Source organism: Taudactylus pleione, unplaced genomic scaffold, assembly GCF_031769625.1.
Source record: "Taudactylus pleione unplaced genomic scaffold, aTauple2 ptg000013l, whole genome shotgun sequence".
In the NCBI taxonomy this organism is placed as follows: Eukaryota; Metazoa; Chordata; class Amphibia; order Anura; family Myobatrachidae; genus Taudactylus; species Taudactylus pleione.
The window spans coordinates 3,379,477-3,397,092 of record NW_028284416.1 but is presented as its reverse complement, the minus strand read 5'-3'; the positions used below and the strand labels follow the sequence as shown (position 1 = coordinate 3,397,092).

The 17,616-nt window shown below is 39.1% G+C and overlaps 1 protein-coding gene across 1 annotated transcript in view; it reads left to right on the top strand.

Annotated features, from left to right (window-relative positions):
• The window catches only part of KCND1 (potassium voltage-gated channel subfamily D member 1), a 75,982-nt gene that overhangs the window by 16,239 nt on the left and 42,127 nt on the right, over window positions 1-17,616 (top strand). The window contains exon 2 of the mRNA XM_088470240.1: window positions 791-2,351. Within this exon, the coding sequence (XP_088326366.1) occupies window positions 1,237-2,351 (1,115 nt within the window). The 5' untranslated portion in view covers window positions 791-1,236. The remainder of the gene's footprint in view (window positions 1-790; window positions 2,352-17,616) is intronic.

Below are 17,616 nucleotides of genomic sequence, written 5' to 3'. Positions count from 1 at the left end.
AAAAGGGCCTGGATATGTAAATTAAGCCCACTGTGTGTTAGCGAGCTATGGCAAAGTGCACTCACAAATGTCTGAAGATGCCCCCTTGCCACTCGCAACACATGTCTTCTCCGGGAAATGAAGGATTAATCGGGACCATCTTGAGCCATTGGAGCTGCTCGCAGCCCTTGGGGTTTCCTTTCCCCGCCGCAAGCACTGCGATCAGTGCGGGCTGAAATACATGCAGGTGACGTGTACAATGACGCTACTTTGCTAATTATGCACGGCGTTTTGGCGGGCAGACACGCCTGCGTTCGCAACACCACTCCCCCGTTCACATGCACCTTCCCCTGTTGCCACCCACAAACGGCGCTATCTGTCACTCAAAGCAGCGACCTGATAGTGGCTTACGAGCTACCAAAATCAGATCGCAATGAATGGCTCGCGCACGCGTACTGCGATTATACGTATGCGCAGATGGGCGAAAATCGCTCACAGCGAGCGATCGCGCCTTAGCGAGCGGGTCTGAATCAGGTCCTCTTTCTCTCTCCATAATACTTATATATAAATTGTATTCATATGATGTAACTCTCTCTCTCTATATATATATATGTGTGTGTGTATCTATCTATCTATCTCTATTTACCTATCTATATCTTTATAAATATAATCTAATACATGCATATGCCTTTTTGTATGACTCTCTATAAAGGTGTGTGTGAAATGACTGGACATGTATCACACATATTGTTGATTCTCCTCTCTCTTTTGCATATCTTATATATCACTTATTTTCTAAATTTGCCAACAGTATATTGGAAGCAGACTGATGACAGATTGTGTGGGAGAAGAACACAGGATGCAGGCAGATGATCCAAGAAGCAGATCGAGAATGTGAGCGGACGTCGAGACAACAAGTAGGCTTCAAGGATGATGCTCTACACTGCAGCTGTGGGGTACATCCTTTATGTGCAGTATTCAGTGTCCGTAGCCCACACGTTGCCCACCCCGTACTGGTTTTACTGAACCTGGGAGCTCCAGAGCAGGACTGCCAGGCTGGGGACCTTCCCGGAAGTCATCGTACCTCTTGGTGTCACCTCTGAATCTTCTCCTCTTTGGTTTCTTGGACTGGAATTATAAATTCAAATTCATTCTTTCACCCCCACTCCATTGTCTTGTGGCAGGCCCACCTTTTCATGGTCACATTCTGGACCCAAACATCGGACTTGTGGCTACTGAAGACTTAGCCATTTAAATATGGCAGCTGGAGTGGCTACGTGGCTCCCCTTTGCTCGAGCAGCAGCGGTGGGATGGCTTCCCCTTGCAAAGAGGCAAATGCCCAAGCCCCCCAGTGACAAAAGGAAGAGGAATGATGAGATACTTGTGGTGAATGTAAGCGGAAGGAAGTTCCAGACTTGGAGAAACACTTTGGACCGGTACCCTGACACCCTGTTGGGCAGCACAGAGAAAGAATTCTTCTTCAACCAAGAGACGCAAGAATACTTTTTTGACCGCGATCCGGAGATGTTTAGACACATTCTCAACTTCTACCGGACAGGCAAGTTGCATTATCCTCGCCATGAATGCATCCAGGCCTTCGATGAAGAGTTGTCATTCTATGGTATCATACCTGAGATCATTGGAGATTGCTGTCTAGAAGAATATCGCGACCGCAAGAAAGAAAACCTGGAGAGGCTAGCAGAGGACACGGAAGCGGAGACTGCTGGCGATACCCCCCTGCCCCCCGATAGCACCTTCCGGCAGCGACTGTGGAGAGCCTTTGAAAACCCCCACACCAGCACTATGGCCCTTGTCTTCTACTATGTCACCGGTTTCTTCATTGCCGTGTCGGTGATAGCAAACGTGGTGGAGACTGTGCCTTGTCGCCCACCCGCTGGGCGCCTTAAGGAGCTGCCATGTGGGGAAAAGTATGTACTAGCCTTTGACTGCATGGATACAGCCTGTGTCCTTATATTCACCTTCGAGTACCTCATGCGGCTATTTGCAGCCCCAAGCCGTTGTAAGTTTATGCGTAGTGTTATGAGCATCATCGATGTTGTGGCCATAATGCCGTACTACATAGGCCTGGTCATGCCGGACAACGAGAATGTGAGTGGTGCCTTTGTCACGTTGCGTGTTTTCCGCGTCTTCCGGATCTTCAAGTTCTCCAGACACTCCCAGGGGCTGCGGATCCTTGGCTACACCTTGAAGAGCTGTGCCTCCGAGCTTGGCTTCCTCCTCTTCTCCCTCACCATGGCCATCATCATCTTCGCCACCGTCATGTTCTATGCTGAGAAGGGAACGAGCAAGACAAAGTTCACCAGCATTCCTGCTGCCTTCTGGTACACCATCGTTACCATGACAACACTGGGGTGAGTCACGTGATCTCTTATAGGGCCTGATAGTTATGTTGGTTACCATGACATCCGGGGAGCGAGTCACGTGATGCTGTTCATCCCCGTGACAGATGCCATGGTTACCATTACAGTTCTAGGATGAGTCATGCGATATCATAAAGCTTCTCAAGGGGACGTGTTGTATAAAACAATTATAAGTCAGCCTCAAAAACAACACTCCGGTGCACTAAAAGCCTTCCATAAAATGCAGGCTTTGTTTTTGTTAACTGATGAATATATATCTCTCGATGTGTTGGGCTTTCATAAATGTATACGGCTTGGTTACCCTGTATTTATAGTTATGGGCCAGAGTTCTCTTAAAATTGGAATGATTATAAAACAGCAAATACCGTCCTAATGGTCAATAAAGCTTATCGCGTCTTTTTTTTTTTTTTTTTTAAGTGTCTTGTATTGAATATTGGGGAGCTTAACATTTTTGGGAGATCATCCATTGACCACCCTGGCTCAGTGATGATCAGTCTCGGGGAGTAGTAACATTGTGGGCCCTATTTATTAATGCATTGTTCCCTGAAAACCATGCGGAAATGTCAGTTTACTCATGATGCAAGAGTCCACGCTACTTACCAGAAGCTGAACGCAGCAGCTGTCAGAGACGCGTTGTGTCGCACGGCTACGTAGATGCGTAACCATATTAATTCATTATTGTAAATTGACACTTATAGGCTGATTCTGAGTGGTGTGCTGCTGAGATCGCGTTAGCATCTTTTGTGCGACTGTCACCGCTTCCACTCAGAGTACAAGCATGTGCCTGTATGTGCAAGGACCAGGGCGCCCACTTTGTGTGTCTTTAGACGCCGTAATACCGGTTAGTGCGTCTGTAGAGGCAACCAACGTATGCGCCATTGAAACTTGCATCGGCCCCATGCTAGGTGCAGATTCTCCATCTGAGTATGGCCTTCAATGTGAGCGACTTAGAGACCGAGGGGCTGATTCATCACTGCACGCAAGTGCAATGCTGAACGCAGATTCCCGATTATCGCACGCAGCTCCTTCTATATCTCTGCCTGATTGACAGGCAAAAGGAATTTAAGGGGCGGTGCAGGGGGCGGCCGGCGTTCCCGGAAACAGGGGTGTGCCTGTCCAGTTTTCCGGGAGTGGCAAGGCCACGGGCTGTGTCGACGGACGCAGTTTCCTGGCCTCTCAAGCTGGCCAGCCTGGGTAAGCTGAGGCTTACTCAGCTGGCTGACGGCCCGACGCCGTCCATTATCGCGACCGTTGGTTGCGATGGTGATCCCAGCCTGCGACCTGGGTCACAGAGCTGTGATTGCAAATGCACAGCAAGGGGTGTCATACAGGGGGTGTCATACAGGGGGGTGTCATACAGGGGGTGTCATACAGGGGGGTGTCATACAGGGGGGTGTCATACAGGGGGTGTCATACAGGGAGGTGTCATACAGGGGGTGTCATACACCTCCTGCTGCATTTGCATATTAATAAGGACGGAATTACAAGGTATTACGGATGTGCGAGAGGGGAAGTGGGCTTTGCGATTGCAGTTATTAGCATACTTTCGCAGCAGAACTGCGTGCATAATTGCTACCACGATCGCAATAGCGATCCTTGCTGAATATCAGGCCCTGTGTCTGAAAAATAACAGATTGTGGGCGGGATGTACTAAAGGGGAAAATGCAGCCAATAATCCAAAAAACTACAGTTTTCGGAGTTCTGGCCGCATTCCCCGTATGTACCAAGCTTCGGAATGCGATACTTTGTGAAGCTTGGACCCGGCGGGCCACGCCACCTATAGCTGGCATTGCCCAATAGAAACCTATGGGCTTCTCTTTGCATTGTGCCCTGGGAGGGATCCAATAAAAATGCGTCAAAAGGTAATTATCGCAGCGACAGTGACATTTATCGCCGCAATCAGTGCTAGTTTAATAAATAGGCCAATTAATCACTTGAATGTATTTTAGAAGGAGAGATGAACGGGGGTCCGTGGGCAGATGCTGTCTTCTGCCTGTGTCCCCTCTCCATAATACTTTCTCTGAGCAATACTATCATTATTCCAAGGATGCGCATATCGCCTTCGCTGGCACTCTACTCACTGCAGAAGTGGATGGATAGCTGATACCTGGCTCATTACAGCCAGCATAATGACCTTGCAGGTTCCTGGCTGTGGTAAGAGGCTCGGACGGGAGGGGTCCATTTGTAAATGAAATGCCTAAGCTCTAATAAGAATATTAGATAATATCAGCAATTTCCTTTCATTCTCTAAATGCCAACGTTCTTTAACTTCCACTAGTCTGATGAAAGCTGCATGCTGATTGGTTAAAAAAATGAAAGAAAAAATAAAAACCCTATGGTGGTAGTCAAGGGGTTAATGTTTCTGTACACGGTGCCTCGCAGTTGGATAGCGGCATGTTAAATAGGATGGGTAAAAGGACGGATAGAGATAAGCGCATTATGTATATGTATAGTATTGCAATATTGTATTGTACGCAGACATTGTGTGACAAATAGCTTAAAGGTGCGTACACACGGTACAACCTGCACAACAAGAGATATCGCCGATAGTTTTCCCTTCAACTTTCTGTAGTGCTGGGAAAAAGATTTTGGGTGTACACACTGATAGATATGTATGATAGACATTGGGTGTACACACTGATAGATATGTATGATAGACATTGGGTGTACACACTGATAGATATGTATGATAGACATTGGGTGTACACTGATAGATATGTATGATCGACATTGGGTGTACACACTGATAGATATCTATGATAGACATTGGGTGTACACACTGATAGATATGTATGATAGACATTGGGTGTACACACTGATAGATATGTATGATAGACATTGGGTGTACACACTGATAGATATATATGATAGACATTGGGTGTACACACTGATAGATATCTATGATAGACATTGGGTGTACACACTGATAGATATGTATGATAGACATTGGGTGTATACCCTTATAGATATATATGATAGACATTGGGTGTACACACTGATAGATATGTATGATAGACATTGGGTGTACACACTGATAGATATGTATGATAGACATTGGGTGTACACACTGATAGATATGTATGATAGACATTGGGTGTACACACTATTAGATATGTATGATAGACATTGGGTGTACACACTGATAGATATCTATGATAGACATTGGGTGTACACTGATAGATATGTATGATAGACATTGGGTGTACACACTGATAGATATCTATGATAGACATTGGGTGTACACACTGATAGATATGTATGATAGACATTGGGTGTACACACTGATAGATCTCTATGATAGACATTGGGTGTACACACTGATAGATATCTATGATAGACATTGGGTGTACACACTGATAGATATATATGATAGACATTGGGTGTACACACTGATAGATATATATGATAGACATTGGGTGTACACACTGATAGATATCTATGATAGACATTGGGTGTACACACTGATAGATATCTATGATAGACATTGGGTGTACACACTGATAGATATGTATGATAGACATTGGGTGTACACACTGATAGATATCTATGATAGACATTGGGTGTACACACTGATAGATATCTATGATAGACATTGGGTGTACACACTGATAGATATGTATGATAGACATTGGGTGTACACACTGATAGATATGTATGATAGACATTGGGTGTACACACTGATAGATATCTATGATAGACATTGGGTGTACACACTGATAGTTATATATGATAGACATTGGGTGTACACACTGATAGATATGTATGATAGACATTGGGTGTACACACTGATAGATATCTATGATAGACATTGGGTGTACACACTGATAGATATCTATGATAGACATTGGGTGTACACACTGATAGATCTCTATGATAGACATTGGGTGTACACACTGATAGATATCTATGATAGACATTGGGTGTACACACTGATAGATATATATGATAGACATTGGGTGTACACACTGATAGATATATATGATAGACATTGGGTGTACACACTGATAGATATCTATGATAGAAAATGGGTGTACACACTGATAGATATCTATGATAGACATTGGGTGTACACACTGATAGATATATATGATAGACATTGGGTGTACACACTGATATATATATGATAGACATTGGGTGTACACACTGATAGATATCTATGATAGACATTGGGTGTACACACTGATAGATATCTATGATAGACATTGGGTGTACACACTGATAGATATCTATGATAGACATTGGGTGTACACACTGATATATATATATATGATAGACATTGGGTGTACACATGATATACATTGGGTGTACACGCTGATAGATATATATGATAGACATTGGGTGTACACACTGATAGATATCTATGATAGACATTAGGTGTACACACTGATATATATCTATGATAGACATTGGGTGTACACACTGATAGATATTTATGATAGACATTGGGTGTACACACTGATAGATATATATGGTAGACTTTGGGTGTACACACTGATAGATATATATGATAGACATTGGGTGTACACACTGATAGATATCTATGATAGACATTGGGTGTACACACTGATAGATATATATGATAGACATTGGGTGTACACACTGATAGATATGTATGATAGACATTGGGTGTACACACTGATAGATATCTATGATAGACATTGGGTGTACACACTGATAGATCTCTATGATAGACATTGGGTGTACACACTGATAGATATCTATGATAGACATTGGGTGTACACACTGATAGATATATATGATAGACATTGGGTGTACACACTGATAGATATATATGATAGACATTGGGTGTACACACTGATAGATATCTATGATAGACATTGGGTGTACACACTGATATATATATATATGATAGACATTGGGTGTACACATGATATACATTGGGTGTACACGCTGATAGATATATATGATAGACATTGGGTGTACACACTGATAGATATCTATGATAGACATTAGGTGTACACACTGATATATATCTATGATAGACATTGGGTGTACACACTGATAGATATATATGATAGACATTGGGTGTACACACTGATAGATATGTATGATAGACATTGGGTGTACACACTGATAGATATCTATGATAGACATTGGGTGTACACACTGATAGATCTCTATGATAGACATTGGGTGTACACACTGATAGATATCTATGATAGACATTGGGTGTACACACTGATAGATATATATGATAGACATTGGGTGTACACACTGATAGATATATATGATAGACATTGGGTGTACACACTGATAGATATCTATGATAGACATTGGGTGTACACACTGATAGATATCTATGATAGACATTGGGTGTACACACTGATATATATATATATGATAGACATTGGGTGTACACATGATATACATTGGGTGTACACGCTGATAGATATATATGATAGACATTGGGTGTACACACTGATAGATATCTATGATAGACATTAGGTGTACACACTGATATATATCTATGATAGACATTGGGTGTACACACTGATAGATATTTATGATAGATATTGGGTGTACACACTGATAGATATATATGGTAGACTTTGGGTGTACACACTGATAGATATATATGATAGACATTGGGTGTACACACTGATAGATATCTATGATAGACATTGGGTGTACACACTGATAGATATATATGATAGACATTGGGTGTACACACTGATAGATATGTATGATAGACATTGGGTGTACACACTGATAGATTCTATGATAGACATTGGGTGTACACACTGATAGATATATATGATAGATATTTCAGTGAAATAATCTCTTAACAGGCAAATCGTGTGAAATTGTCCTTGTTGGCCTGCATGTACAGACGACCATAGATATCATTATCGTTCATGCAGGAACACGCACCTTTGGTCGTTTGTTCATTGCATAAAAATGAACGATATGAACAATTTATCGTTCATCGTTATCGTTCATTAAAATCATACCGTGTGTACGCACCATTACATATGTCTTCTTTTCTGCTTTCATCAAGATCACGTTTGTCTGGGCTGTATATACATAGGGTGATACTATATAGGATGTCTGTGCTGTATATACATAGGGTGATACTATATAGGATGTCTGTGCTGTATATACATAGGGTGATACTATATAGGATGTCTGGCTGTGCTGTATATACATAGGGTGATACTATATAGGATGTCTGTGCTGTGTATACATAGGGTGATACTATATAGGATGTCTGTCTGTGCTGTATATACATAGGGTGATACTATATAGGATGTCTGTCTGTGCTGTATGTACATAGGGTGATACTATATAGGATGTCTGTCTCTGCTGTATATACATAGGGTGATACTATATAGGATGTATGTCTGTGCTGTATGTACATAGGGTGATACTATATAGGATGTCTGTCTGTGCTGTATATACATAGGGTAATACTATATAGGACATCTGTCTGTGCTGTATATACATAAGGTAATACTATATAGGATGTCTGGCTGTGCTGTATATACATAGGGTGATACTATATAGGATGTGTCTGTGCTGTATATACATAGGGTAATACTATATAGGATGTCTGTCTGTATTTGCTCTATGTACATAGGGTGATACTATACAGGATGTTTGTCTGTGCTGTATATACATAGGGTGATACTGTACACACTGATAGATATCTATGATAGACATTGGGTGTACACACTGATAGATATCTATGATAGACATTGGGTGTACACACTGATAGATATATATGATAGACATTGGGTGTACACACTGATAGATATCTATGATAGACATTGGGTGTACACACTGATAGATATCTATGATAGACATTGGGTGTACACACTGATAGATATGTATGATAGACATTGGGTGTACACACTGATAGATATGTATGATAGACATTGGGTGTACACACTGATAGATATCTATGATAGACATTGGGTGTACACACTGATAGTTATATATGATAGACATTGGGTGTACACACTGATAGATATGTATGATAGACATTGGGTGTACACACTGATAGATATCTATGATAGACATTGGGTGTACACACTGATAGATATCTATGATAGACATTGGGTGTACACACTGATAGATCTCTATGATAGACATTGGGTGTACACACTGATAGATATCTATGATAGACATAGGGTGTACACACTGATAGATATATATGATAGACATTGGGTGTACACACTGATAGATATCTATGATAGACATTGGGTGTACACACTGATATATATATGATAGACATTGGGTGTACACACTGATAGATATCTATGATAGACATTGGGTGTACACACTGATAGATATCTATGATAGACATTGGGTGTACACACTGATAGATATCTATGATAGACATTGGGTGTACACACTGATAGATATATATGATAGACATTGGGTGTACACACTGATAGATATGTATGATAGACATTGGGTGTACACACTGATAGATTCTATGATAGACATTGGGTGTACACACTGATAGATATATATGATAGATATTTCAGTGAAATAATCTCTTAACAGGCAAATCGTGTGAAATTGTCCTTCTTGGCCTGCATGTACAGATGACCATAGATATCATTATCGTTCATGCAGGAACACGCACCTTTGGTCGTTTGTTCATTGCATAAAAATGAACGATATGAACAATTTATCGTTCATCGTTATCGTTCATTAAAATCATACCGTGTGTACGCACCATTACATATGTCTTCTTTTCTGCTTTCATCAAGATCACGTTTGTCTGGGCTGTATATACATAGGGTGATACTATATAGGATGTCTGTGCTGTATATACATAGGGTGATACTATATAGGATGTCTGTGCTGTATATACATAGGGTGATACTATATAGGATGTCTGTGCTGTATATACATAGGGTGATACTATATAGGATGTCTGTGCTGTATATACATAGGGTGATACTATATAGGATGTCTGTCTGTGCTGTATATACATAGGGTGATACTATATAGGATGTCTGTGCTGTGTGTACATGGGGTGATACTATATAGGATGTCTGTCTGTGCTGTATATACATAGGGTGATACTATATAGGATGTCTGTCTGTGCTGTATGTACATAGGGTGATACTATATAGGATGTCTGTCTGTGCTGTATGTACATAGGGTGATACTATATAGGATGTCTGTCTGTGCTGTATGTACATAGGGTGATACTATATAGGATGTCTGTCTGTGCTGTATGTACATAGGGTGATACTATATAGGATGTCTGTCTGTGCTGTATATACATAGGGTAATACTATATAGGACATCTGTCTGTGCTGTATATACATAAGGTAATACTATATAGGATGTCTGGCTGTGCTGTATATACATAGGGTGATACTATATAGGATGTGTCTGTGCTGTATATACATAGGGTAATACTATATAGGATGTCTGTCTGTATTTGCTCTATGTACATAGGGTGATACTATACAGGATGTTTGTCTGTGCTGTATATACATAGGGTGATACTGTACACACTGATAGATATCTATGATAGACATTGGGTGTACACACTGATAGATATCTATGATAGACATTGGGTGTACACACTGATAGATATATATGATAGACATTGGGTGTACACACTGATAGATATATATGATAGACATTGGGTGTACACACTGATAGATATATATGATAGACATTGGGTGTACACACTGATAGATATCTATGATAGACAATGGGTGTACACACTGATAGATATCTATGATAGACATTGGGTGTACACACTGATAGATATATATGATAGACATTGGGTGTACACACTGATATATATATGATAGACATTGGGTGTACACACTGATAGATATCTATGATAGACATTGGGTGTACACACTGATAGATATCTATGATAGACATTGGGTGTACACACTGATAGATATCTATGATAGACATTGGGTGTACACACTGATAGATATCTATGATAGACATTGGGTGTACACACTGATATATATATATATATGATAGACATTGGGTGTACACATGATATACATTGGGTGTACACACTGATAGATATATATGATAGACATTGGGTGTACACACTGATAGATATCTATGATAGACATTAGGTGTACACACTGATATATATCTATGATAGACATTGGGTGTACACACTGATAGATATTTATGATAGACATTGGGTGTACACACTGATAGATATATATGGTAGACTTTGGGTGTACACACTGATAGATATATATGATAGACATTGGGTGTACACACTGATAGATATCTATGATAGACATTGGGTGTACACACTGATAGATATATATGATAGACATTGGGTGTACACACTGATAGATATGTATGATAGACATTGGGTGTACACACTGATAGATATCTATGATAGACATTGGGTGTACACACTGATAGATATCTATGATAGACATTGGGTGTACACACTGATAGATATGTATGATAGACATTGGGTGTACACACTGATAGATATGTATGATAGACATTGGGTGTACACACTGATAGATATCTATGATAGACATTGGGTGTACACACTGATAGTTATATATGATAGACATTGGGTGTACACACTGATAGATATGTATGATAGACATTGGGTGTACACACTGATAGATATCTATGATAGACATTGGGTGTACACACTGATAGATATCTATGATAGACATTGGGTGTACACACTGATAGATCTCTATGATAGACATTGGGTGTACACACTGATAGATATCTATGATAGACATTGGGTGTACACACTGATAGATATATATGATAGACATTGGGTGTACACACTGATAGATATATATGATAGACATTGGGTGTACACACTGATAGATATCTATGATAGACAATGGGTGTACACACTGATAGATATCTATGATAGACATTGGGTGTACACACTGATAGATATATATGATAGACATTGGGTGTACACACTGATATATATATGATAGACATTGGGTGTACACACTGATAGATATCTATGATAGACATTGGGTGTACACACTGATAGATATCTATGATAGACATTGGGTGTACACACTGATAGATATCTATGATAGACATTGGGTGTACACACTGATAGATATATATGATAGACATTGGGTGTACACACTGATAGATATGTATGATAGACATTGGGTGTACACACTGATAGATTCTATGATAGACATTGGGTGTACACAATGATATATATATGATAGACATTGGGTGTACACACTGATAGATATCTATGATAGACATTGGGTGTACACACTGATAGATATCTATGATAGACATTGGGTGTACACACTGATAGATATCTATGATAGACATTGGGTGTACACACTGATAGATATATATGATAGACATTGGGTGTACACACTGATAGATATGTATGATAGACATTGGGTGTACACACTGATAGATTCTATGATAGACATTGGGTGTACACACTGATAGATATATATGATAGATATTTCAGTGAAATAATCTCTTAACAGGCAAATCGTGTGAAATTGTCCTTCTTGGCCTGCATGTACAGACGACCATAGATATCATTATCGTTCATGCAGGAACACGCACCTTTGGTCGTTTGTTCATTGCATAAAAATGAACGATATGAACAATTTATCGTTCATCGTTATCGTTCATTAAAATCATACCGTGTGTAAGCACCATTACATATGTCTTCTTTTCTGCTTTCATCAAGATCACGTTTGTCTGGGCTGTATATACATAGGGTGATACTATATAGGATGTCTGTGCTGTATATACATAGGGTGATACTATATAGGATGTCTGTGCTGTATATACATAGGGTGATACTATATAGGATGTCTGTGCTGTATATACATAGGGTGATACTATATAGGATGTCTGTGCTGTATATACATAGGGTGATACTATATAGGATGTCTGTCTGTGCTGTATATACATAGGGTGATACTATATAGGATGTCTGTGCTGTGTGTACATAGGGTGATACTATATAGGATGTCTGTCTGTGCTGTATATACATAGGGTGATACTATATAGGATGTCTGTCTGTGCTGTATGTACATAGGGTGATACTATATAGGATGTCTGTCTGTGCTGTATATACATAGGGTGATACTATATAGGATGTATGTCTGTGCTGTATGTACATAGGGTGATACTATATAGGATGTCTGTCTGTGCTGTATATACATAGGGTAATACTATATAGGACATCTGTCTGTGCTGTATATACATAAGGTAATACTATATAGGATGTCTGGCTGTGCTGTATATACATAGGGTGATACTATATAGGATGTGTCTGTGCTGTATATACATAGGGTAATACTATATAGGATGTCTGTCTGTATTTGCTCTATGTACATAGGGTGATACTATACAGGATGTTTGTCTGTGCTGTATATACATAGGGTGATACTGTACACACTGATAGATATCTATGATAGACATTGGGTGTACACACTGATAGATATCTATGATAGACATTGGGTGTACACACTGATAGATATATATGATAGACATTGGGTGTACACACTGATAGATATATATGATAGACATTGGGTGTACACACTGATAGATATATATGATAGACATTGGGTGTACACACTGATAGATATCTATGATAGACAATGGGTGTACACACTGATAGATATCTATGATAGACATTGGGTGTACACACTGATAGATATATATGATAGACATTGGGTGTACACACTGATATATATATATGATAGACATTGGGTGTACACACTGATAGATATCTATGATAGACATTGGGTGTACACACTGATAGATATCTATGATAGACATTGGGTGTACACACTGATAGATATCTATGATAGACATTGGGTGTACACACTGATATATATATATATGATAGACATTGGGTGTATACATGATATACATTGGGTGTACACACTGATAGATATATATGATAGACATTGGGTGTACACACTGATAGATATCTATGATAGACATTAGGTGTACACACTGATATATATCTATGATAGACATTGGGTGTACACACTGATAGATATTTATGATAGACATTGGGTGTACACACTGATAGATATATATGGTAGACTTTGGGTGTACACACTGATAGATATATATGATAGACATTGGGTGTACACACTGATAGATATCTATGATAGACATTGGGTGTACACACTGATAGATATATATGATAGACATTGGGTGTACACACTGATAGATATGTATGATAGACATTGGGTGTACACACTGATAGATTCTATGATAGACATTGGGTGTACACACTGATAGATATATATGATAGATATTTCAGTGAAATAATCTCTTAACAGGCAAATCGTGTGAAATTGTCCTTGTTGGCCTGCATGTACAGACGACCATAGATATCATTATCGTTCATGCAGGAACACGCACCTTTGGTCGTTTGTTCATTGCATAAAAATGAACGATATCAACAATTTATCGTTCATCGTTATCGCTCATTAAAATCATACCGTGTGTACGCACCATTACATATGTCTTCTTTTCTGCTTTCATCAAGATCACGTTTGTCTGGGCTGTATATACATAGGGTGATACTATATAGGATGTATGTGCTGTATATACATAGGGTGATACTATATAGGATGTCTGTGCTGTATATACATAGGGTGATACTATATAGGATGTCTGTCTGTGCTGTATATACATAGGGTGATACTATATAGGATGTCTGTGCTGTGTATACATAGGGTGATACTATATAGGATGTCTGTCTGTGCTGTATATACATAGGGTGATACTATATAGGATGTCTGTCTGTGCTGTATGTACATAGGGTGATACTATATAGGATGTCTGTCTGTGCTGTATATACATAGGGTGATACTATATAGGATGTATGTCTGTGCTGTATGTACATAGGGTGATACTATATAGGATGTCTGTCTGTGCTGTATATACATAGGGTAATACTATATAGGACATCTGTCTGTGCTGTATATACATAAGGTAATACTATATAGGATGTCTGGCTGTGCTGTATATACATAGGGTGATACTATATAGGATGTTTCTGTGCTGTATATACATAGGGTAATACTATATAGGATGTCTGTATTTGCTCTATGTACATAGGGTGATACTATACAGGATGTTTGTCTGTGCTGTATATACATAGGGTGATACTGTACACACTGATAGATATCTATGATAGACATTGGGTGTACACACTGATAGATATCTATGATAGACATTGGGTGTACACACTGATAGATATCTATGATAGACATTGGGTGTACACACTGATAGATCTCTATGATAGACATTGGGTGTACACACTGATAGATATCTATGATAGACATTGGGTGTACACACTGATAGATATATATGATAGACATTGGGTGTACACACTGATAGATATATATGATAGACATTGGGTGTACACACTGATAGATATCTATGATAGACAATGGGTGTACACACTGATAGATATCTATGATAGACATTGGGTGTACACACTGATAGATATATATGATAGACATTGGGTGTACACACTGATATATATATGATAGACATTGGGTGTACACACTGATAGATATCTATGATAGACATTGGGTGTACACACTGATAGATATCTATGATAGACATTGGGTGTACACACTGATAGATATCTATGATAGACATTGGGTGTACACACTGATAGATATATATGATAGACATTGGGTGTACACACTGATAGATATGTATGATAGACATTGGGTGTACACACTGATAGATTCCATGATAGACATTGGGTGTACACACTGATAGATATATATGATAGATATTTCAGTGAAATAATCTCTTAACAGGCAAATCGTGTGAAATTGTCCTTCTTGGCCTGCATGTACAGACGACCATAGATATCATTATCGTTCATGCAGGAACACGCACCTTTGGTCGTTTGTTCATTGCATAAAAATGAACGATATGAACAATTTATCGTTCATCGTTATCGTTCATTAAAATCATACCGTGTGTACGCACCATTACATATGTCTTCTTTTCTGCTTTCATCAAGATCACGTTTGTCTGGGCTGTATATACATAGGGTGATACTATATAGGATGTCTGTGCTGTATATACATAGGGTGATACTATATAGGATGTCTGTGCTGTATATACATAGGGTGATACTATATAGGATGTCTGTGCTGTATATACATAGGGTGATACTATATAGGATGTCTGTGCTGTATATACATAGGGTGATACTATATAGGATGTCTGTCTGTGCTGTATATACATAGGGTGATACTATATAGGATGTCTGTGCTGTGTGTACATAGGGTGATACTATATAGGATGTCTGTCTGTGCTGTATATACATAGGGTGATACTATATAGGATGTCTGTCTGTGCTGTATGTACATAGGGTGATACTATATAGGATGTCTGTCTGTGCTGTATATACATAGGGTGATACTATATAGGATGTATGTCTGTGCTGTATGTACATAGGGTGATACTATATAGGATGTCTGTCTGTGCTGTATATACATAGGGTAATACTATATAGGACATCTGTCTGTGCTGTATATACATAAGGTAATACTATATAGGATGTCTGGCTGTGCTGTATATACATAGGGTGATACTATATAGGATGTGTCTGTGCTGTATATACATAGGGTAATACTATATAGGATGTCTGTCTGTATTTGCTCTATGTACATAGGGTGATACTATACAGGATGTTTGTCTGTGCTGTATATACATAGGGTGATACTGTACACACTGATAGATATCTATGATAGACATTGGGTGTACACACTGATAGATATCTATGATAGACATTGGGTGTACACACTGATAGATATATATGATAGACATTGGGTGTACACACTGATAGATATATATGATAGACATTGGGTGTACACACTGATAGATATATATGATAGACATTGGGTGTACACACTGATAGATATCTATGATAGACAATGGGTGTACACACTGATAGATATCTATGATAGACATTGGGTGTACACACTGATAGATATATATGATAGACATTGGGTGTACACACTGATATATATATATGATAGACATTGGGTGTACACACTGATAGATATCTATGATAGACATTGGGTGTACACACTGATAGATATCTATGATAGACATTGGGTGTACACACTGATAGATATCTATGATAGACATTGGGTGTACACACTGATATATATATATATGATAGACATTGGGTGTATACATGATATACATTGGGTGTACACACTGATAGATATATATGATAGACATTGGGTGTACACACTGATAG